Raw genomic sequence first — 23,523 nt, forward strand, 5'->3', positions numbered from 1 at the left:
ATAATTTCAAATTGTGTTATTGTTATCATAATTCTACTTTCTTAGTAATTTAATATTGTTATAAGATACTCATTAAATTTAATATAATATTCACTGAGGTGATAATATTATTATCATACACTATTTAAAATAAAATAATATATAAATTAGTAGGAATTATTGTTTTGTTATCAATTGATCTAAATCATAAATGATGATATTTTAATATATACATATAAATTATAAGATATGTCATGACCCGTGCATTGTGTGAGATGACGTAAAAGTAATGTCTTTTAATTTTGATGTTCTCTGTGCATCGCACAGGCGGGGTACTAGTACTAATAAAGTCAAGGCGTAATTATCATTTGTGAATGCATTCGAGATTTCTCGGGAGAAATTGATTTCGCTTGTGGCTGAGCGCTTGATTGACTCGCACACTAACATCTATAACAAAGATGCTCAAATATTAATAAAAAGTGTTTTCTTCTCCAGTTGTTCTTAAGGATTCTTTTAAAGTTCATCACACATGTTACTTACTTTCTCTGAGTTATGAATATTTAGAAAAGGTGTTGGTAGTTGATTGATTGATTCAATCTATACCCATATATGTAAATACATAAATAAGAAAATGATATATATTTTCAGATTATATATTACACAAGTTTACATATCCTTGAACATTATTAAAATACAATAATAATTTTTTATTTTCCAGTATATGTATCAGTTTGTCGTAAAATTACTCGACCGTATAATTATTACAATTAATATTTATAAAATAATATTGCACTTTATACTCCATCCGCTATGCAAAACTTGAGCAGTATTCCTTTTCGGATTGTCCCGCGAAGCTTGAGCACTTTTATATTATGACAAAAGTTTTTCCCTTTATTCACATTTCTACTTTTTCATCCACCACACTTAACACACAAAATACTAATTCCTTAAAATCTGTGCCAAAAAGAAATTGTTGAAGCTCAAGAAGGAGGGAGTAATTTTTTTTTTTAATTTTTTCATTACTTTAAAAATATTAGATTACAAAAAGTGGTACTCCCTCCGTCAATGAAAGAACTTCCTATGAGGGAGTGGCACGGGTTTTAAGAAAAAATATTATTGAGTGTATTGAGAGTGGATGAAAGGTAGTTGAGTGTATTGGGAGTGGTGAAAAGGTGTTATAATTAATATTGGGAGTTGTGAAAAGTGAAAAGTAAGAGAATTATAAGTGGTGGGGTATAGTCCAAAAATAGGTAGGAAGTTCTTTTGTGGACATCCCAAAACAGAAATATAGGAAGTTTTTTCGTGGACGAAGGAAGTATTTTATAATTACATACACACTATTTTATTTCTTGAGGCATTACCATATTATTTCCATAAACTAAAGATTCAACCTTCAAAAATAAAATCATTAGATTGTTACATGATTATGAAGCATAAACATAAATAAAATTAAGAAAATATTAGTAGTTTGATTGAACAGGCTTGGGCTAGGTTGAGCTTCAAATAAGCTTAGGGTCGGCCCAGTTCTAAATTAAACAAAAAACCTAATTGAGTCCTCTTCGAGTGGGCGGCCCATGCCAACTTGCTCTGTTTATCCTTTTGGGCCGAGTTAGGTTAGGACCGGCCTTTCATTTGACACCTATGGGTATATGTTAAAAAAAATACTACTCCATTCGTCCCACGAATCTTGAGTCACTTTTCTTTTTGGGCTGTCCCACGAATTTTGAGTCATTTCCTTATATGGAAAAAAAATTTCTTTATTCACTTTTTCATATACCACACTTAACACACTAAATATTATTTTCTTAATTCTCGTGCAGAAAAAAATTGACTCAAGATGCAAGGGACGGAGGAAGTACTATTTATTAAGTTAAAGAACACTTGATCGAATTAAATCGAGCAACAAAAAAAGAATCCGAATGTGCGTATAGGAGATGAGATGAGTGGAGTTGGAGTAGGTGGTTGTAACTTATTAGGGGTTAGGCCAACTTAAAATACCCTCTCAATTCATATTTCACACGCATCACTATCTGTCAATTTGCTCGCTCGTCTGCGTGCCTTATTTCATACGCCAAAGACATACCAAGTTTACTTTTGAGGTCATAATTTAAAACCACCATCAAAAAGTCTAGTGGACCAAAATATTGTTCTTTTATCATGAGAATAATATTTTCCAAAGCCATCCGTAGCTTTTATTTATAAACATTCTTTAGGTGACTTGATTAAAAAAACTATTAGTACACAATTTTTATTCATATCTTTCAATTTCAGTCATAAGTTTGGTAAGTCATTATCTAAGCCACCTTAAACAATTGTTTGTTTTGAACTAAGTGTTTGTTTTGAACTTCAGAACCAATTAATTATTCAAAATTTGATAATCTATCCACGCTACGAAAAAATAAACTAAGATTAGATTTACCGTTCGAAAGATGATTACATTTTATATAAAATTGTAAACTTTTTTAGTATCGGGATTTTGTTAGCTTTAAGGATGTGTTTAGTATCTATGTTTAGAAATAATGTGATTAATAAAATTAAGATAAGTAATATAGAAAAGATGAGATTAGTTATTTATCTAGCCTAGTATAAATAATAGTATGAGAATGTGGAGGAAGTTATTCCCTCCGTCCCACAAAGTTTGAGCAGTATTATTTTTTGTATTGTCCTGCGAAGCTTGAGCATTTTTCTTATATGGCAAATTTTTATCATTTTCCTTATATGAGCTCTTTCCCTTTATGACAAAATACTAACTACTTAAACCTCATGCCGAAAAAAAATTGTTCAAGTTTCAGGGGACGGAGGGAGTATTTTTATAAAGGTGAAATAGTAGAATAAGGCAAGATCCTTAACTATCATGGTCCAATTTGTTAACTAATACTCCCTCCGTCCACGATATTATTTTTATTTTATTAATGACACGGATTTTAAGAAAATAATGGGTAATTTTAAGAAAATAGTGGGTAGTAGTTGAGAGTAATGAATATTGTTGTAAGAGGAGTTTGAGTCCCACTATTGTTGTGAGTGGAGTGTGTAGACCATACTGCTATAAATGAAAGTGGAAATGATATTGTGGACGGATCAAAATGAGAAAAGTGAAAACAATATCGTGGACGGGGGGAGTATGTGCTAACAGTTGTGCCTAAAAATATCGCCCCTAACAGAAAACTAAAAGAACACAAAAAATTACGTGGTTCGATCTAGATCTACATCCACGTAGGGTCGGTCGGAATAATTCACTATTTGTGGTGGGAGTTTACAATTACAGAGTTGTTGCTAAATAATGAATATATGCCCATATTTATAGGCAAAATACTAAGAATTCTAGTAAAAGTAAGACTTCTTTTAGACTTATAATAGAACTATAATTCCTCATGTTTATCCATATCTTTGTGATAATCTTCATTTATCGGATATGTGATGGTCATAAGATAGGGTCGAATCCCGAGAAATCAGGGCTGCTAGGCTATCAACAAAGTTGTTACAGTTGGATTGACTTTAATCATTCGGTCTTCAAGAGATGCATATTTTTTTACTCATCACTAACAAACGCCCATATAATTAAACAAAGATTATTTAACAATCTTAGCTTATATAGTGTATCGAGCACACCATAAATATACCCCCCCTTCCCCGGTCCTCTATAAATATGTAATTACGTATGATTGACCATGACACGAGTTTTAATAAAAAATTGTTTAAAGTATTGATAATGGAAAAAGAGTTCCACATTGAGGGTATTGTTAAATAGATTGTGTGTAAGTTAAAAGGATAAAATTATAAAAATTATGTGTGAATAGTGCCCAAAAATAAAGTATGTATAAATTTGGGATGTACCAACAAGAACAAATATGCATAAATATGGAGGATGGGGGAATAATACATTTGACTTCTAAAATATATATATATATATATATATACATTTGACTATACCAAAATCTTACTATTGGTATTTAATTAGTTTTGGATCGGTGTCCCCAATGGGACATTTGAACAGTGAAAATTTCTGTTTGTGAATCCTATAAAATTTAGAGTTCAAATCTCACTGTTATTTTTATTCTCCGAACTAAAGGGAAAAAAAAATGTAGTTATCGATCGGTATGATATGTTTGCATAATAATAATGTAACATGTCATTATTGTGAAAGCAAAGGCTTGTGTATCTGTAGCGGATTTCATAATTGATATAAATTCATGTAACAAATAAATATTTAAAACATTAGAACTAACGAGTATAAACTAATTTACGCTTTTCCAATATAACATTCAACATTATTAGAACTGTATAACTAACGACGTGTTACGCTGAATTTTCAGATGTAATCTTGGTAACTCGAGGGGACATAAATTAACCTAAATTAACTTTCTAAATATTGACTTTATCATTGATTTTTTCAAACAAGACTCTATAAAAGTTTTTTTTTTTTTTTTTTTTTTTGTAGAGTTAAGATATCAAAATATCCATTTTGCTGTTATAAAAACAAAAAAAAATAGCTATAAAGATGAAAGAAATAAAATAATAGCTATTTTTCTTGAAATACTATTTGTCCTTAATTCACCATTATAAGATTTTATGATTATGAATTGTAGGCAAAATATAGTTAATACACAACTAAAAAACATTATGGTTACAAATTATCATAATAACAAGAATAAAATTGTAAGAATAACTATTTTTTATTATCCCTTTTCATCTTAATAACTATTTTATTACTTTTACAATAACCAAATACATATTTTATTAATTCACTCATTTTTATAGCTCTCCTATTAACTTCCAACCCCCACCCATATTTTTTCGTCAAAATACTGCTAGCCCTCACAAGTCACAAGACCCTTTTTCCTCTAACAAGGACATATACGATGATAAGATCACATGACCATAACAACAATCAGAGTAAGGGACCTATTAACTATATTGATAACTTTTGCTAAAATAGTTATACTTAGGTGAAAGTAGGTAAAAAGCACTTTTTCACTACAAATAGGCCATTAGAAGAAATTTTCTTTTTACATCCTAATAGAAAATGACGCTTAACTTTAATAATGATTTTAGTGTTTGTATATAAATTTAGAAACAATACATAACATTGATACTAGCTTCAAATCCGTCGAAATTCGTCAAGAATAATTTTATACCGTCATTTATAATTATTTTATATTATTTCTATTATCATAACACATAAAATTATTTTAATATAAATTATTTTTTAATTAATTTCATTTGACCAAATTAGATTAAGGATTAATTACGCCAAAAATCATGAACTTTGGGTTCATTTCCAAACTTTCCATGAACACTGTTCCAGACCTCGCACCTCCTAGGGTTTGCGCCGCCTAGGGTTGCGCCTTATTCGCGGCGCCGCCACCCGATCTCGCTCGGCCGCCGCTCTCATCGTGTTCAGCCTCACAAATTGAACATAAATTCTTCCCTTCCCAATTCGTGCCCTAACTTCTCCATCAAAGCCGCCGCTGCCGCCTCGGCCTTCGAACTCCAGCGCCATCGCCGCGTTTCCATACGTTCCCCACTCTCCTTCGTGCCCGAGGTCTTCTCTCCCTAATTTGTGCCCTAGTGTCTTCTTTTCCCTTCGAAATCGAGTCAGCTCTTCTCTGTCTTGTTGAATCCGGCTTTCCCTGACTCCGGCGAGCAGTACACCCAAGGCTGCCACCGCCAAGCGGGCGATCCCGGCGACATCTCATCAGTTTTCCGGCTAGGAGGCATGGTTGGAGCTTAAAACGACATAATTTTGCCCCCAACTAAACGACGTCGTTTTGGTTCTCATCCGGCGATGCCATGTCATATTTCAGGTTATTTAAAAATTATTTCTTTGACGAAACGACGTCATCTTATTAAAAATTAAAAACAAGTTATATTTAATTAAAAATAATTAAGAATAAAATATAAATTAAAAAATCTAAAATAATTAAGAATAATTAAGAAACTGATGTGTCACCTTTCCCCCTTCCCCGCCCATCCCCACAGACCATCCCCCTCCCCGTTCGGCCACCCTGCCGTTGTCACTTTCCCACCCTCGTTGTCGGCAATTCTCCAGCACGGCGAACCTTTCCCCTTACCCCGACCCCGTCGCCACCACTGTCCCCCCACCCCCGCCTTCACCCAAAGTTGAGCTCTAATCCCCTCTCGATCTTTGTTGGTGGGGGAGAGGCGTAGGAGATGAACGAGAGTGAGAGGCGGAGGCTCTATGTGGCGTTTTGAATTGGAAGGATTGTGAGGGAAATACAACTCTGGAGAAGTGGCAACGGTGGTGGTCGGTGAAGCTACCGACTGAAGAAGTGGCGTTGGAGCCGAGAGAGAGAGAGAGAGAGAGAGAGAGAGAGAGAGAGAGAGAGAGAGGGAAAGGTGTGTGTGTGTGTGTGTGGTGATTCCAACTGCCACATTAGCGTTTCGGCTGCCACGTTGACGTTCCGCCTGCCAAATCAGATTTGATTTGAGCGAATTTGTAATTTGTGGAAAATTTTGAAACCAATTACAAATTAATATATTTGAAAGTCAAATTTTAGGGTTGTGATATAAACCAAAAAATGAAAAAAAAACTCATGAATTTTCCGGCTATTAACCCTAAATTTAATATCTCATATATTTTTTTCTTGATTCCCCCCCCCCCCCCCCCATAATTAAGGAATAAGATTGCGGATAAACATAGCAAAGTAATGAATAATAATCTACAATCAAGAAAAAATATACTTAAAAGTAAAAGTGAATTGTTTTTTTGCTGACAGAGTGCGACATTTGAATTTAGTTGAATTATTAATAAATTTTAATCAACACAATGAAAGAAAAATTATTGAATATTTAAAGTAATTGTAGCATGATTATGCCTGATTTTCTTGTTACATGAGAGAATATAAATATATTTTTTTCATATAAGTTTTCGTTTTTATGAAATTTCATATAAAAAAATTAATTAGGACGTGGAGATAATATGTAGTACTTCATTTGTCTCATTTTTATGTTTTTCTTTTTTTTTTAAATCTCAAATTATATTCTTTTATCTCTTTTAAAAAGAAGTCAAGTAATTTTTTTTATCTCAGAATTGCATTATTTTACCTTATTAAAAAGAAGTATTATAAAAAATAAAACTATTTATTTGGTCATCAAATTTCTGTATAAACAATACTACTTAAATATTAATATTGGCTAAATTTAATTTGACAATAAAAAATATAATTATTTATTTGGTCAATTAATTAATTAGCCAAATTATATTTGAAGTAACTATAGCATGATTATGATTGGTTTCCTTGTTAAGTGGAGAATAGAAATACCATTTTTATACCAGTTTTCATTTGATAAAATTCAATATATAAAATGATTAAGAATTGGAGATATTATATATTTTTCGTATACTTCATTTGCCCAAATTTTATATGTTTTTTTAAAATTCTATATATAAAAGAATGCAATTTTAAATTTTTTAAAAAAAAACATATAAAATTTGGACAAATGAAGTATAAAAGTCATGTTAAAATTCTAAAAAATAAAACTATTTCTTTGGCCATCAAATTTCTATACAAACAATACTACTTGAAAATTGAAATTTTGTATAGAAATTTGATGGCCAAAGAGATAGTTTTATTTTTTAGAATTTTAACATGACTTTTATTTTCTGCCTACAAATTCTATACAAATAATACTACTTGAAAATTGAAATTGGTAAATTATTCATTCCAATAAAAAAAAAATAGGGTTATTAGCCTATAAATATACAAATTTTATTCATTTTTTGAAATTTAACATGATTTTTATTCTCTGCCTACAAATACACAAATTTAGCATTTTTTCTAATTTTTGACATCGACAAAGAAAAACTCTAATTTACTGTTGATGTCAAGACTGAAATGCCATATATGTTATTCACTCTCCAATAATAAATATAACTACTCTATTCAAGTGCATATTCCGTAATCCACGTCATGTAGTTCGGCCTCCACGTCAACAGTAAATAGAGTTTATCTTTATCGGTGTTAAAAATCAGACTAAAAAAAATAACGTTAAGTTCATGTATTTGTGGATGAAAACTAAAATTCATGTTAAATTTTAGAAAGTGAACAAAGTTTGTGTATTTACAGGGTAATTACTCAAATAAATATACTCCTTGTTAAATGAGAGAACAGAAATAGAGTCAACTTTTTGAGATAGTCATATGAGCAATAAAACTCAATATTAGACCTCTCATCTAAAAAAGCACAAAATTTGGCCTTTTTTTTTTTTTACATTTTATGACTGTTTTGTCCTTAATTAGGGCGGATTGGGTTCGAGTTTGCACGCGGGGTGGGTTGGGTTGGGTAGAGTAAGATCCGCAGGGTCAACGGTATTTTGGATCGAAATCATAAAAAATGGCTATAATTTGTGTTTTTTTAGATGGTTGACCGAAAATTGAGTTTCATTGCTCAATATGACTATATGAATGCATATTCTCATACAAATATTCTCATTATAATATTTTTTTTATTTGATGAAGTTTTGTAAAAAATCAATGTGGGGTTTTAGATTTGACAAAAATAAGTATAATTGTTATTAAATAAACTATGAATGAATAAATATGAAAATACTTATAGAATTAAGGTAAATAAAAAAGCAAAAGTTTGGTGTTGCCAACTTGCCACATAGGACTAATCTATTTTTCTATTATATACTCCATTCGTCCCAATAAAAGTGGCCACCTTTCCATTTTGGTTTATCCCATTAAAAGTGGTCATTTTCTAAAATAGGAAAGATTTGATTTAATTAAACCCATTAAATTAAATTTAATTAAGATTCTAATTTAAACTTACCTTCCCAATCCTCTCTCTCTCTCTCTCTATAATGTCGTCACCGTCGCCGGAGAGGAAGGTGAGTTGCGATGCAGGTTGGGATGGAAGCTTGGGCCGCGATTTGGAGGCCTAGGGCTTCGATTAGGGCGAGCGGCGGGGTATCGATTTGGGGGCCTAGGCCTCTAGTTGGGGCGAGCAGCTGAAAATCGAAGCTTGGGTCCACGATTTGGGGGTAAGTGAAGGAGTATTGATTGGGTTGCCTCTTTCATTTTTTGGTTTTTGGCTTAAAATCGAAGCTTGGTTTGGGTGAGGAAGGTGATGCGACGATGCGAAGCCTGATTTGGTTTTTGGTTGAAAATCAAAGCCTTTTTTTGGTTTTTGGCTGAAAATCGGAGCCTGGTTTTGATGGGCGCCAAAGCTCGCCTGCCGTTGGTTCGCCTGTGAAGGTGAGGGGCGAGCAACGACCGCCGGCGCCGGCATCGCCGTCATTGCCATCGCCAGTGAAGTTAGGCCGAAGAAGATAAATTTAGGTTGAAGAATTCATTAATTTTGATGGACCACATTTAATTAAACACTAATTATTCATTTCTTAATCTACGTGCCGAAAAGAATGTGACCACATTTAATTAAACACTAACTATCCCTTTCTATGTATACACACACACACACACACATATATATATATATATATGAAGATGTTCTACTAAAAACCTCTATTAAAATGAGAACTAGGAACTAATCTTGGCCTTTTAAAATTTAGATCTAGTGGTTAAGATTAATCACTTAAAAAGCACGCCTCATTAGTAGGGATTAATTAGATAGGACCTTTTTTTCTCTTTTCAATAATTAAAAGGTTAGTTAAGTAATTTCTAATATTCTTAATTAATTAAACACGCCTCATTAGTAGTGATCTTTATGTTGCACGTTCCATCTGGTTTTCTAGGTTTTTTATTTTCTGTTCTTAATACTCTGAACATTACTATTCTCTTATTTTTTCTCTAAGTCTTCATTATTTTTCCATACGCTTAATATCAATTCTTACCGAAGTCAGTGAAAATAATTATTTATATACAATGAATACTGAAGGTATTTATGAATTTATATTACTTATCGTTTTTTTAATTATTATTTTTAATATTTTATACATGAAACTTTTATCGTATATTCAACAATTCTTTTTTTGCATCGCTAATTTCTCGTCTGTGCAACAATATAATGTCTGTGCAATTCTTAATGTATATGCAATTGTGCATATTGACATTATGTAATGGTTATGATGTGTTTCGCAGTGTGTATATATATATAATCTAGTAATTATAAATTGAATCATTTATATAATACAAAAATCTAATTGTAATAAATATGTTTCCATAAAGTGAAGAGAGAAATCATTAATATAGTATGAATGAAATTAATTATTGAAAATAGTATTTGTAATTAAGAGGACAAAAAATGAAATTTAGAAAATTAATAATAGAATCGTACGAGATTGTGAGATAGGATAGAGAATCATTGTTGTAGCTTAAACATATATTGCTATTATATATTTGATTATAGATAGATTATTGAAAATAATACTATTTGTAATTAAGAGGATAAAAAATAAAATTAAGAAAATTAAGAATCGAATTGTATGGAATAGAGAATCGTTACTATAGCTTGCACATATATATTAGTAGCAGAAACGATCACCTACCCACCGTGGGCATGTATAACGTACCCACCATGATGTGGCAATTATAATTATAGTAAGATAATTTTAATTAGAGTAAGATTTATTAATTATCTTTCCTAATTAAAATTGCCACATCAATGGTGGGCACGTTATGCTTGCCCACGGTGGGTAGGTGATCGGTTCTGATATTAGTAGTATTATATATTTATAAATAGATAGATATGTGATACGCGCAACGTATGTTGACTGTAGAATATTAGTGCGAATGATTATTAAATAAAATGAATACAAAACTATATTTATCACCAATAATGCTGCACTGGAATTGCATCTCATCCAACGCTGATTATGATTTCGGTGACACTCAAGTGGCCATCGGCCCTTAAATTTTCCGGCCTAATCCCGGCCACTTTCGAAGCCTTTGTTTCCACATACCACCACCTCTCCACCTTTCTCCGGTCGGACTCCGGCTCTTCAATCGTCTCCTTCGTAATGTACTCCGCCGGCACTTTTCTCGCAATCACTCTGCCTGCATGGATATTTCTCTACTTCAGAAAAATCAATAAACCCTTCATTCGCGCCGCCGATTCGGCGCCCCTCGTCAACGCCCCCTCTCCGGAGAGACGCGTGGGCCCTATCGTGGATAACGGTAAAAGTTTTTGCCGATGTTTTGATTTCATATTGATGGAAGGAAATCACATGCAAATGATTTTTGAGAAGAAATTGGACCGTTAGTTAATTACGTTTTAGAAATTTAGATATGTTTGTGGTGATTATTTAAATCGTTAATTATCTTTAGGTCATGGTCCAATTTTTTGCATTTTCACAGTTTTGGGGAATTCACTGCATTTTCTGATATTGCTTCATTTTTCATTTTGTATGTGTGTGTTTATTACCTATTGAAGCTGTGGCGATGAATTGATTTGTTCTTGATTCGATTTATGGTTTTTATGTAGATGGAGTTTTCAGTGTGATTGAGATGATATGTTATCAATTAGTTGTAATAAACTTGCAACTCATGATTAGTTCTATGTAGCTCACCAGTTAATATCTAACACTATGATTAGGTGTGAGAACCTTATATCGCAAGGGAAATTCCCTTTGATGTGGGAGTTTATCATTAATCAGGCTTGTTTAAAACTACAAATGATTCTTGTTTTGTGTTTCTTTGTTTGAGCACGGGATGCTTTCAATAGATGTCTTCTGTGTTTATGCGTTTGTATTCTACACATACAACAATCAGTTTTTCCATCTGTGGCTAGCCCGTTTGCTAGTTGAGTAACACTACGTAGTAGGTTTGCCCGGAGTGCCATGACGAGATAGAGGAGGCAGCTTATGAAGGTTTAAGCATGTAAACTAAGGGGCCGTTTGATTTGCAATTTATGATTGATTAGGATTAAAATTATCTTGAGAAATTAGTGTGGATTAGTGTGGATTTATATTATTTCATGGGTGTTTGATATCATGGCTACTTAATCCTATATTATGTTTGATATCCATAGGATTATGTTGGATTATATTATCTAATACCAAAACTATCCTCACATAATTTTAAAAATATCATGTGTGTCCACCATTACTTGGGCATTTGCATCGATATGCGTGAGACAGGGTAGCAGAATTTTTATCCAACTTCTCAGTATTAAATTTATCCGAGGGGGGTGGGCGGATTATTAGTATGGGTTAATCCCACAAAATAGCATGGAGAAGTAGGATTAAGTAGGAGTTGACCATATTAACTGCACATGATATCAAACATCACACTAATCTGTATTAATTTAATTTATCCTACCTATAAACCCATATCAAACAGGCCCTAAGGGTGCGTTCTCTTTGGTTGAAAATTTATATGTAGGGTCCCCTGCTATACATTACAGGTGGTTCTCGTTTTACCTTAGCTTGCGAGTTAGTAGACTCGTATTTTACCACTTGCTCAAGCATTAGTGTTTCTTTTTCACACAATGAGGTGATCCCTATATGTTTCCTATCTCAGCATACTCTGGAGGAATCACGAGAGGCCTAGATGTTGCTTACGAAGATGCATTGACAATTGGTGATGCTGATTACGCTGAGGAACTTCAGTTCCAAGAAACACTGATAGCCTCATTTTTCACTTCAGAGTTGGAAAATATTCCATCTTCATCTGTGCAAGAACCTAACGTCTACAAAGGAGTGACGAAGCCTGAGATTGCTGAGGATTCATACCAAAGCTTCTGTGGAATATGTTTGGAAAACAAAGAGAGCTGGCTGATGTTCGCGAATGAGACGTGTGACCACTCCTTCTGTTACGAATGCACAACCAGCCATGTTGTAGCAAAGATCCAAGATAAAGTGAGAGACATAGCCTGCCCTGCACCAGGCTGCAACGCTGTACTTGACTTTGATGCTTGTAGGCTAATGATTTCCGATGAAGCCCTTGTTCAGTGGGACGAGTCCCTCTGCATGTCACTCATCCCTGAATCTCAGAAACTGTACTGCCCTTTCCGTGACTGCTCAGCTCTGCTCGTGAATGATCATGGGGATGCCTTTGAGAAGCTAAGATGCCTGGTGTGCAGCAGGTGGTTCTGTGCACAGTGTCGCGTCCCTTGGCACGTGGATTTCACGTGCAAGGAGTTCCAGAAGCTATATGCGAAGAAGGGAGGGAAAGTGGACAAGATAGTGAAGGAACTCGCGAAGAAGAAGAGCTGGCAGAAGTGCCCCAAGTGCAAGATGTATGTGGAGAAAACAGAAGGCTGCGTGCACATTACTTGTAGGTGCAAATACGAGTTCTGCTACAGATGTGGAGCCAAATGGTCGGATTCTCACGGCAGCTGCCGCCGGAAATCGTAGATGCACGGAGCCGTGGCTTCTGCTCTGTATATATGTTTATTGGTCTTTATTAGTGTAGATGCTTCAAGGCAAGAGTTATTATGTTTAGATGTTTAGACATATGTTTGCAAGAATTAGGAATCTCCTCCTAGCTTGAGCTGTTTAATTTCTTGTACGTACAGTTTCTCCTACACATTGACCTCTAATCCAGCTTCTTCTTTCTGACCTCTAATCCACAGTTTTTCATCAAATGCTTGATTAATTTGCTTTTTTAACAAATAGAAAAAAACAATTAGTTTTGAGAAAGATTGTATAAGCACTTCAACTCTCTCTCTCTCTCGATGTTTTTTCTTTTTTTCGTTTTAAGGGAGTGACACTTCGACTCTTTAAATGAGAATCTTTGCTACTGTACCCTAAAACAAAATAGTTAGAAGCTATGAGTACATAATAATTTTGTGTAGCAAATTGGGCTAATCTTTTTGGCGAAGGTAAGACTGATATGCCACACCATTTATGTCCTCTTCAGCATTATAATTTATAAATTTAATTTTTTTTCTTATACCTCATAGATTGTGACTGAAGTCATCAAATATGGAGTATAAATTACTTATTTATGATGCTTTAAAAATATAAAAAGATACTAACGTAGTAACGTGAAGTAATATTTACAAGAAATGCTCATAAATGGTATGGGCATATACACGCTCTTTATTTTAATAATTGTCTAAAAAAGAATTCATTGCACTTCCACAAAATATTCATCATTTTCTGTATTTCCAGGTGCTCAAACATGTTGATTGTATGGTTCTGGTTTGATGAGATCTCCTGTGGCTGTGAGAAATAATTTGATGATATTGTTATATTAATATTTGAACATGCATATGTCAAGTGGCGATCGAGCCACGATAGCATATTGACTGACTATTTGGATACTGCACGACAACTTACTTTTTTTTTTCAATGCTTTATATCTCATGAGATAAAAGGTCTTTACTCAAACGCAGTGCACGACAACATATATAGTTTCTAGATAATAAATGTAAGCTGGAAAAGAAACGATATTGATATACGAAAACATTTTTATGTTTTTTTATAATTGCAACATTGATATACCAAAATATCCATGTTGTGCTTGTGTCACCGAGTGTACTGCTAGAAATAAGACACCAAATGGATACTCTATCGCACTTATCATTTTCCACACCTTATTTCATTTTTAATTTATCTTACCTTTTTCCTCATTTTTATTATATTTTTAAGATTATTAATTAATGATATATATAAATTAGAATCATTATATACATAAGAATATTACTATTTACTTTTACAACGAATCTATACCTATTATAAAAAAATTCGTATTTTACAAAATTTAATTGATCTATTATACCCTTTTTAGTTTTTAGTAATTTATATATGAATGATATATATATATATATATATATATATATATATGGGAGGGCTACGGTAAAAACACTTCTTAAAATATAAATATAAACGTTTTTTAATGTACGAATTTTATTCAATAGGGTTACGAATTCATCAAACATGGTTACGAATTGTGAAAAATAATTTTTTGCTACCTTTGGGATTCGAACTCAGGACCACGAATTCATCCAACAGGGTTACGAATCAACCGTAGATCTTGATGATCTAAGGGCATAAAATCATTTATATTTTATACACTTAAGAGTGTTTTTATTCTAGCCCTCCCCTTATATATATATATATATATATATATATATATATATATATATATATATATATATATATATATATATATGGGTAGGCTAAAATAAAAACATACTCCCTCCGTCCCATTATTCATGACACGTATTCCTTTTTGGGCTGTCCCAACCTACATGGCACATTTCCTTTTTTGGAAAAAATCAGGGGGCATTTAAGCATTAATATATTCGCTAATTACTCTTAAACGAGTTTAGGGACTTGAAAATGTTTTCAAAATCTGAACCTCTCTCTCTCACGTTCCACCTGAAACCTCCTCTCTCTCGTCGGCTTTCTTGGGTTCCGGCCGCCGGCCTCTCTGTGCGACGCCGGTGCCCGTCTCCCCCCTCTGCACACCACCTTCTCGCTCCTCTGTGCGACGTCTCCACCGGCTCCCCCTCTCTGCACGCCGCCTTCTCCCTCCTCTGCACGACGCCTCCACTGTCTTTTCCCCCATGTCTCCACCGCCTCATCTCACCGGTGAATAGCAGCGACGAAGCAGCGGCGGTGGAGTTCGAATTTTTTTTGTAGGTTTGGGATGTGTAGGTCTCGTCTTCAATAACTGAATTTCGATTTTTGTGGGTTTTGTTTTGATTTTGTTTGTGGCTTTTGTTTCGATTTTTGGTTTGTGGGTTTTGCTGGTGAATCGAGCTGGCCGACGACGGAGCCCGGTGGCGCTGGAGGACGAAGGATTTAGGGCTCCGACGCCGGTGAATTTGGTGAATTTAGATCTTGTTTTTTGGTGAATTTGGTGAATTTAGATCTTGTTTTTTGGTTTGGTAATTTGGTGAATCTGGTGACTGCTCGACGCCGGTGAATCTGGTAATTTAAATTATGAATCTGGTGACTGCTCGACGCCGGTGAGGGCATGGCGGCAGATCCGCTGGCGTTCCCTTTTCTGCCAAAACGAAGAAAGAGATGGAGAAAGGGAGAGAGGGAAGGGAGAGAGAGGACAGGGGAAGCACGGAGAGGGGCCGACAAGGCGGCGTTCGCCGGCGCCACCCGCCGTGTACTGGTCCGGCGAAAGAGAGGGGCCGAGAGAGATGGAGTGTGTGTGAGTGTGTGAGTGTGTGACTGTGTGCGTGTGTGCCTAATTAAAATAACACTGAACATATAATTTCCATTAATTCAACTCTCCTTAATCTCCGTGCCGGAAAGCAACGTCCCATAAATAATGGGACGGAGGGAGTAATACATAAGAAATAATCACAACTTTTCAATATATATACCCTTTTTAGTTTTTATTTAGATGTTCATAATTTTTTAACACTTGTTCGAAATATTTTATGTTAAATATTTTCACAGTTCTGAATAACAATATTATTTAGGAATATAATACGTAAGAAATAATCACAACTTTTCAATAAACGTAACAAAATTTTCAGTGAACAGAATACAATTTTTACTCACATAATATGAATAATAAAAATATTTCACCAAATAAAGTATATTATATTCAATATATTATATAATTCAAAGGAAACATGAAAGAGAATCCTTAGCTATTGTGCTTTTTTGCAGAGAATGGTAGGCTGCGAAATGTGGAGTGAAATTAGGGGATGCGGTTTTCATTTTAATGAGGTTACCTAATTACCCTTCCGTAATTATCAAACCAAATTCTAAATATATTTAGTTTGTTTTTGAATTTAGATCCTAAATTTTAGTAACCATCTGATGTGGCTCTAAATCTAGGAGGTCTAGATCTATTCTTTATTCTTTAAGTATTTATTCTTTATACTTAAGGGATTCTTCATGGATTAAATTTGACCAATATGCATGCATATACAAAAATGTGCACCTTACTGGCTAGTCTTAATTACCAAATACTCCAGTAAAATTAATAATAAAACATTAAAAAGTTAATAAGTATGAAACAAAGGATCTCATCCGACCACACACAATCATATACTATATTGACATGAAATGAATTCACAACTGCATAGGATTAAATTTAAAAGTCTAACTCGCTTGTTCAAGGAAGGGATAGAATATCATTAACCAACTAAGTATTGCCAAGAAATACCGATGTATGAAATGATATAAAAAGCCTCCGTGATGATGATCTTATTCCATGATGAGGTATAAACTTTACAAAAATATAAAGTTATACATATCCATTTCACTATCTCACTTTGCTCAACTTATCACCAAGAAACCTCCTACTTTTTCCCCCCATCATGCATGCACCACTCCCCACCTATAAATCTCTTCCCATCCTCTCAAACAATTTCAGATCTTCTCTCCATGGCTCCCAAACACCACCTCCTCCTTCTCCTCCTCATGCTCTCAACCTACACCTCTTTCCAAACAAACCCCAATAACCAAACCTATTTCTTCCATCTCATCAACAACTACGCCTCGGGGAACTCTCTCTCCAGCTGGGATTCCACCAATGGGAAGACCTACTGCTACTACGCCGGCGTCACCTGCGACGACGAGCAAAACATAGTCGGAATCGACATCTCCGGCTGGTCACTGTCCGGGACATTTCCCCCCCAAGTATGCTCTTATCTTCCAAAGCTCCGCCTTCTCCGCCTCGGCCATAACAACTTCCATGGCGAGCTCCCTCTCATCGCCAACTGCTCCTTCTTGGAAGAGCTCAACGCCAGCTCGTTGTATCTCACGGGACATCTGCCCGACTTCACGCCGTTGAGCTCGTTGAGGGTGCTTGATCTCTCCTACAACCTCTTCTCAGGCGATTTCCCTCTCTCACTCACCAACCTCACCAATCTTGAGGTGCTCAACTTCAACGAGAACCCTCTCTTCAACTTGTGGGAGCTGCCGGAGACCATAGCTAAGCTGATAAAGCTCAAGTCCTTGATTCTGTCCACGTGCATGCTGCGTGGGAAGATCCCGACCTCAGTTTGGAACATCACTTCCCTCATTGATCTCGAGTTGAGCGGGAACTATCTAGCCGGCCGCCTTCCAAAAGAAGTCGGCCTGCTCCAGAATCTGCAGCACCTCGAGCTCTACTACAACGAGCTGGAAGGGGAGATTCCGGTGGAGATTGGGAATCTCACGCAGCTCGTCGATTTAGACATGTCCGTTAACAAGCTGAGCGGCAGGATTCCGGCTTCCGTTTGTCGCCTTCCAAAACTAAGAGTGTTCCAGCTCTACAACAACAGTCTTGTAGGAGAAATCCCATCTGATATTGCGAATTCGACGAGCTTAAACACGCTGTCTCTGTACGAGAATCTCCTCAGCGGAGAAGTCCCGAGAGATCTGGGGAGATCATCGGCCATGGTTGCGTTGGACTTGGCGGAGAATGAGCTCTCCGGGAGGCTGCCGGAGGGGCTGTGCAGTGGGGGAAAATTGAACTACCTCCTGGTGCTGCAGAACAAATTCACGGGAGAAATCCCCAAGAGTTATGCAGAATGCAAGTCCATTGTAAGATTTCGAGTTAGTAATAACAATCTAGGAGGCGAGATACCACAAGGGGTATTCTCACTGCCTCTTGCATGGATCATTGATTTGGGATATAATAATTTCGTGGGTTCCATATCACCAAGTATTGGAAATGCTAGGAACTTGTCGCAGCTCTTCTTGCAAGGGAATAGGATTTCGGGTTCCATCCCTGCAGAGATCTCTCTCGCAACAAGCCTTGTCAAGATCGATCTCAGCAACAATCTTCTCTCCGACGCCATTCCTTCTCAGATTGGGAGCTTGAGACGCCTCAACATTTTGATGCTACACGGCAACAAGCTCAATTCTTCCATACCGGAATCCCTATCTTCCTTGAAGTCTCTCAACGCTCTTGATCTCTCACAGAATTGCCTCACTGGTGAAATCCCAGAAAGCATGAGCAAATTATTGCCTACTTCCTTGAACTTTTCCAACAACCATCTCTCCGGTGTGATACCAATCCCATTCACAAAGGGAGGTATGTTGGAGAGCTTTGTTGGCAATCCAAACCTCTGTCTACCTGCAGAAATCCATTCATCATCACCCCAGAATTTCTCCATCTGCTCCCAAAGATTAATCCATAGCAAGAAAAACACAAAATGTGTTTGGTTAACAGCTATTTTGTTTATGTTAGCAATCGCGCTTCTTGGGATGGTCCTAGTTTTAAAGAGATGGTATGGGAAAGAGAGAAAGGTTGTGGAAACTGAGGATCACACATTGTCATCATCATGCTTCTCATACGACATGAAAAGCTTCCACCGTTTGAGCTTCGATCAACGAGAGATCACGGACGCCATGGTGGAGAAGAACATCGTGGGATACGGGAGCTCAGGCACGGTGTACAAGATCGAGCTGAGCAGTGGAGAAGTTGTGGCGGCGAAGAAGCTGTGGAGCCGGAAAGCTTCGGAGGAGCAGGTGGTTATGGAGAAGGAGCTTGTAACAGAAGTGGAGACTCTGGGAAGCATAAGGCACAAGAACATCATGAAGCTGTATAGCTACTTGTCGAGCCTCGACTGCAGCTTGCTGGTGTATGAATACATGCCCAATGGGAATCTGTGGGATGCCATACACAGAGGGAAAGTGGTGTTGGATTGGCCTATTCGACACCAGATCGCGGTCGGGGTCGCCCAGGGATTGGCCTACCTACACCACCATCTCATGCCTCCCATCATTCATAGAGACATCAAGTCCACTAATATACTCTTGGATGTCAATTATGAAGCCAAACTTGCTGATTTCGGAATTGCAAAGATCCTTCAAGCAAGAGGCTCTAAGGATTCTACCACGACTGTTATTGCAGGAACTTATGGTTACTTAGCACCAGGTACGTATACGTATCTTAATTAATTATATATACTCAATATCCTATATATAATTTGGATGCATGCATGGTGCAATAGAATACGCGTATTCTTCAAGGGCGACTACCAAGTGTGATGTGTACAGCTTCGGAGTGGTGCTACTTGAGCTGGTGACGGGGAAAAAGCCGGTGGAGGCGGTGTTTGGTGAGGGCAAGAACATTGTGTCTTGGGCGAGTGGGAAGGCGGATGTGGTGGATAAGCGAGTGTCGGGGTTGTACGAGGATGACATGCTCAAAGTCCTCACCATCGCCCTGCGTTGCACGTGCGGAGCTCCCGCGCTGCGCCCCACCATGAACGAAGTCGCGCAGCACCTCATTGAGGCAGACCCTTGCAAATTCAACTGCTGCAAGTTTTCCAAAGATGTTCAAGGAATATTGCCAGACCCTACTAAACCTAAAGACCTCATATTTTAAATTTGCCTTTTCTTTAATTTGTTATTTTTGTTTTGGATCACTACAAAAAATATATATCACTATTCTCTCTTTACAGTCACCCCCACATATGCACCCATTTTCCTATCTTGTTTGCATATTCATGAGAATTTAGGCCACGTATATTTGTTGCTTTATTTCTGGCAAGGTCTGTGACATCCATGCATATTCTTGTATTGACCCAAAAAAGGAAATAATTATCCTCTCTATATTTATACTTCAATTATTGGAGATGAAATTCAGTGTCCCACAATTTTATGTATACCACTGTGTTCCATGCTTATATCTATTATTTTAAAAATATTTTTTATAATTTTTTTTATTATAATACTATAAATTATATTTAATTTTTATTTCAAAAAATTAATTTTTTTAAAAAGTATATACCGTGATTTTGAATTTATCAACCTATTATTAGCTAATAAAAGTGAAATTAAATGATAAAAAATAATTATATACCCTAGATTGATGGAATAAACCCTAGTTAATAATCACAAAATTAAACTAAAGTATATAAGATTGAGAGTGAAGAAAAATAAATAAGAAAACACATAAAATTGAAAGTGGGACACAAAATCTCATTCCCAATTATTGAAGTCTTCTGATTCGGTTTCGGTTTCGGTGGGGGTCAATTTAATAGAAAAAGAAAAGAAGGGGTGGTGGGAATTTGTTGATTCGTTTGTCTTCGTGGCTAGAACCTAGGGTTTTCTATTCTCCACTTGTACAATTTAGAAGTGTTTGATTTGACTGATAAGACATGCATGAGTGATAAATTAATTTAACTTGATCGCGATGGATAACTTGATTTGTATAATTAGGATGTGTTCTCTTTAGTTGTAAATTTATCATGAAAAAAGAAGTGATAAACAAAATTTTACTCTTTTTAAAGTATTTTTTTTCTTTTCCCTCATTTCCCATTTGACCCTTACTCATTCCTCATGTGTACTATATAAGAGGGATAATATTATCAGATTATTTTTGGAGGGATAATATTATTCCTTCCTCATTCTTCCATGGTAAATTTACAACCAAAGATAATGCATCCTTAGATGATTATTTATCACTCGTCATCCTCCAATATTATGAATTTTATATCTAGCTATCTCCTCCACCAAACCAAAGATCACTTTGTGTATGATGTCGCAGGTTCTCTGAGTATATTTATAACTACTTGATCAACTGAGTGTTTTGAAGGAGTGTCAACTAGTAAAGCTAATTACATTTTTTTGAATTAAATAAGAGATGCAATAATACAAGAAAATATCAGATTATCGGAAATATGAAGACATGTGTTACTAGTGAGAATAAATAATTAAGGGGTATTGCATGGCCTATAAATACTCAAAGTTTTTCTATTTTCTTTACATCCTAATTTTAAAATTAGCTTATAATTAAATACCTGAACTTTGTATTCTTTTTTATTTTGCACCCGATGAACTTTTACCCTCAAATCATTGCCGACATGACAGCCGAATTGAGAGAAAAGTTTGAAGTGCATAATGAAGCAGATGATTTTATTGTCAATGTGAGATCTAGAACATGTAATTGTATGATTTGAGATGTCAATCCGGTTGTCATGTCGGCAATGATTTAAGGAAATTCATCGGGTGCAAAATCAGAAAGAATACAAAGTTCAGGCATTTATAGACACATTTTAAAGTTGTGGCACAAAACCAAAAAATGGAAAAAGTTCGAGTATTTACAGGCCAATACCCCAATAACTAAATGCGATGAGAGATGAGAATAAACATGAAATTTCATATATTATAATTGATATTTATTCGAATTGATAGTGTGAAATGAGAATAACGAAAAAGTCAATAAAATTTACGAATATGTAACATATAAATAGTCATTCTCACATGGGTTCGAATCTTGGAGGGGATGAAAATTTCACCACATTAAATGTTATACGTCTATATGTCTATTCGTGTGTTACATTGATTTATTTATAAATTTATATTGATTTTGTCCGTTAATTTTATTTTTCACAAAAAATGTTCCCTCCGTACCAACGAAAGCAGTGCACTTATTTTTGGCACGGGATTTAAGGAAAGTAAGATTGTAGTGTAAAAGTGTGTAAAGGTGTGTGGGGCCACATTGTTTGTAGTGTAAAATTATTACCAAAAAAAGAAATGCACCACTTTCGTTGGAACGGCTCAAAAAGGAATACGCACAGCTTTCGTTGGGACGGATGAAGTAACATTCTCACTGTATTTCAACCCTACGACTATTCATGCGTTAATTGATTTATTTGTAAATTTATATTGAGTTATTTAGTATTATTATACTCCCTCCGTCCCGATTCAATAAGTCACAAGCTTTGGATACGAATATTAAGAAACAAATAGTTTATAATAAAATAGGAGATAGAAAGTAACTTTTGTTGAAGATATATGTGTCCAAAAAGTAGGAAAGAGAAATGAAGAAAATATAATTATGTGTGAAGTTACAATGACATTTGGTGTAAATAATGGGTTATATGAGAGTATTTGTTATGTGTTGATTTTTCATTTTTGAAAATGACCTATTGAATTGAGATGTTCGAATAAGGATTGTGACCTATTGAATTGGGGCGGAGGGAGTAGCATTTTCGTAAGTTGGGGCGTATCTGGTTTAGTTTGTTTTGATCTAGAATCATCGGTTGGTTGGTATATAAGTTTACATGCTTGTAATGTGGATTATCATCGATCCGGCCGAAAATAAAATGAAAAAAAAAAAAAACAGCTTTCAAGATTCAGCTATGAGCTTGTAATTAATTAATTATTTCCTCATTAGCTTTTGTCAAGTTTCTTTCACTATGGATTTTGACTTTTTGAGTAGTGAGTAATGAGTTGAGCACTTATATTCATAGGGAAGTAGTAATTGTTTTAAAATTTACCCATGATTTATCTTTTAATTAACCCAGAGGGAAATTTTGAATATTCACCATAAAGGTGGCTAGAAAAATTATTTAAAATGTGTTTAATAAAAATGAGTCTGCAAAATGGTTATTTTTTCGTATTATTACAAAGAGGGTGTTTGGCTCTTTAAAATGTACTAGCTAGATTATAAATTGTTTAAAAGCTTATAGTTATGTAAAAAGTTATGTGTTTACTTTGATGAAAAATGAGAGAAAAAACATGTTTCACCCATTTTTCATCATTTTCACATATTTATTATGATGAAAAAAAAATCCGGACAACGTGAAATATTTTTTCTCAAGTATAGCTCTTTTTCAATCATTTTCTCCAATGTTTGATAATATTATCTTAGGATAAAGGTGTGAAAATTAATATTTTCAAACATTTTCTCATCTTTTCATCTCTAGTAAACATATGATTAAAAAAAAAAAGAGAAAAATATAATATTTTCTCATCTCCATCATTTTC

General features: G+C 35.0%; 2 protein-coding genes across 3 annotated transcripts; both read left to right on the top strand.

Annotated features, from left to right (window-relative positions):
• Positions 1-10,638: 10,638 nt before the first annotated feature.
• LOC130992629 (E3 ubiquitin-protein ligase RSL1-like) lies at positions 10,639-13,465 on the top strand. Of its 2 annotated transcripts, none has more exons than XM_057917345.1 (2): positions 10,639-11,776; positions 12,281-13,465. In XM_057917345.1, the coding sequence occupies exon 2, from the start codon at positions 12,403-12,405 to the stop codon at positions 13,252-13,254; it is 852 nt and encodes a 283-aa protein (XP_057773328.1). In that variant the 5' UTR covers positions 10,639-11,776; positions 12,281-12,402; the 3' UTR covers positions 13,255-13,465. The 2 variants fall into 2 exon arrangements, with proteins under 2 accessions (XP_057773328.1, XP_057773327.1); XM_057917344.1 differs by having other exon boundaries at positions 10,639-11,074; positions 12,419-13,465.
• Positions 13,466-17,194: 3,729 nt separating this feature from the next.
• LOC130992551 (receptor protein-tyrosine kinase CEPR1-like) lies at positions 17,195-20,375 on the top strand. The gene is made up of 2 exons (XM_057917226.1): positions 17,195-19,684; positions 19,761-20,375. Exons 1-2 carry the CDS (start codon positions 17,203-17,205, stop codon positions 20,132-20,134), a joined length of 2,856 nt encoding a protein of 951 aa, XP_057773209.1. The 5' UTR covers positions 17,195-17,202; the 3' UTR covers positions 20,135-20,375.
• The last annotated feature ends 3,148 nt before the right edge of the window (positions 20,376-23,523 follow it).

This window comes from Salvia miltiorrhiza, chromosome 7 (genome assembly GCF_028751815.1).
Source record: "Salvia miltiorrhiza cultivar Shanhuang (shh) chromosome 7, IMPLAD_Smil_shh, whole genome shotgun sequence".
In the NCBI taxonomy this organism is placed as follows: domain Eukaryota; kingdom Viridiplantae; phylum Streptophyta; class Magnoliopsida; order Lamiales; family Lamiaceae; genus Salvia; species Salvia miltiorrhiza.

What these genes read in the sequence shown, in the direction of transcription:
- LOC130992629 (XM_057917344.1), top strand. Translation starts at nt 10,774, where the DNA reads ATGATTTCGGTGACACTCAAGTGGCCATCGGCCCTTAAATTTTCCGGC. An exon ending in GGGCCCTATCGTGGATAACG is followed by an intron (nt 11,075 to 12,418) that starts GTAAAAGTTTTT and finishes TTCCTATCTCAG; the next exon opens with CATACTCTGGAGGAATCACG.
- LOC130992551 (XM_057917226.1), top strand. Translation starts at nt 17,203, where the DNA reads ATGGCTCCCAAACACCACCTCCTCCTTCTCCTCCTCATGCTCTCAACC. An exon ending in TTATGGTTACTTAGCACCAG is followed by an intron (nt 19,685 to 19,760) that starts GTACGTATACGT and finishes ATGGTGCAATAG; the next exon opens with AATACGCGTATTCTTCAAGG.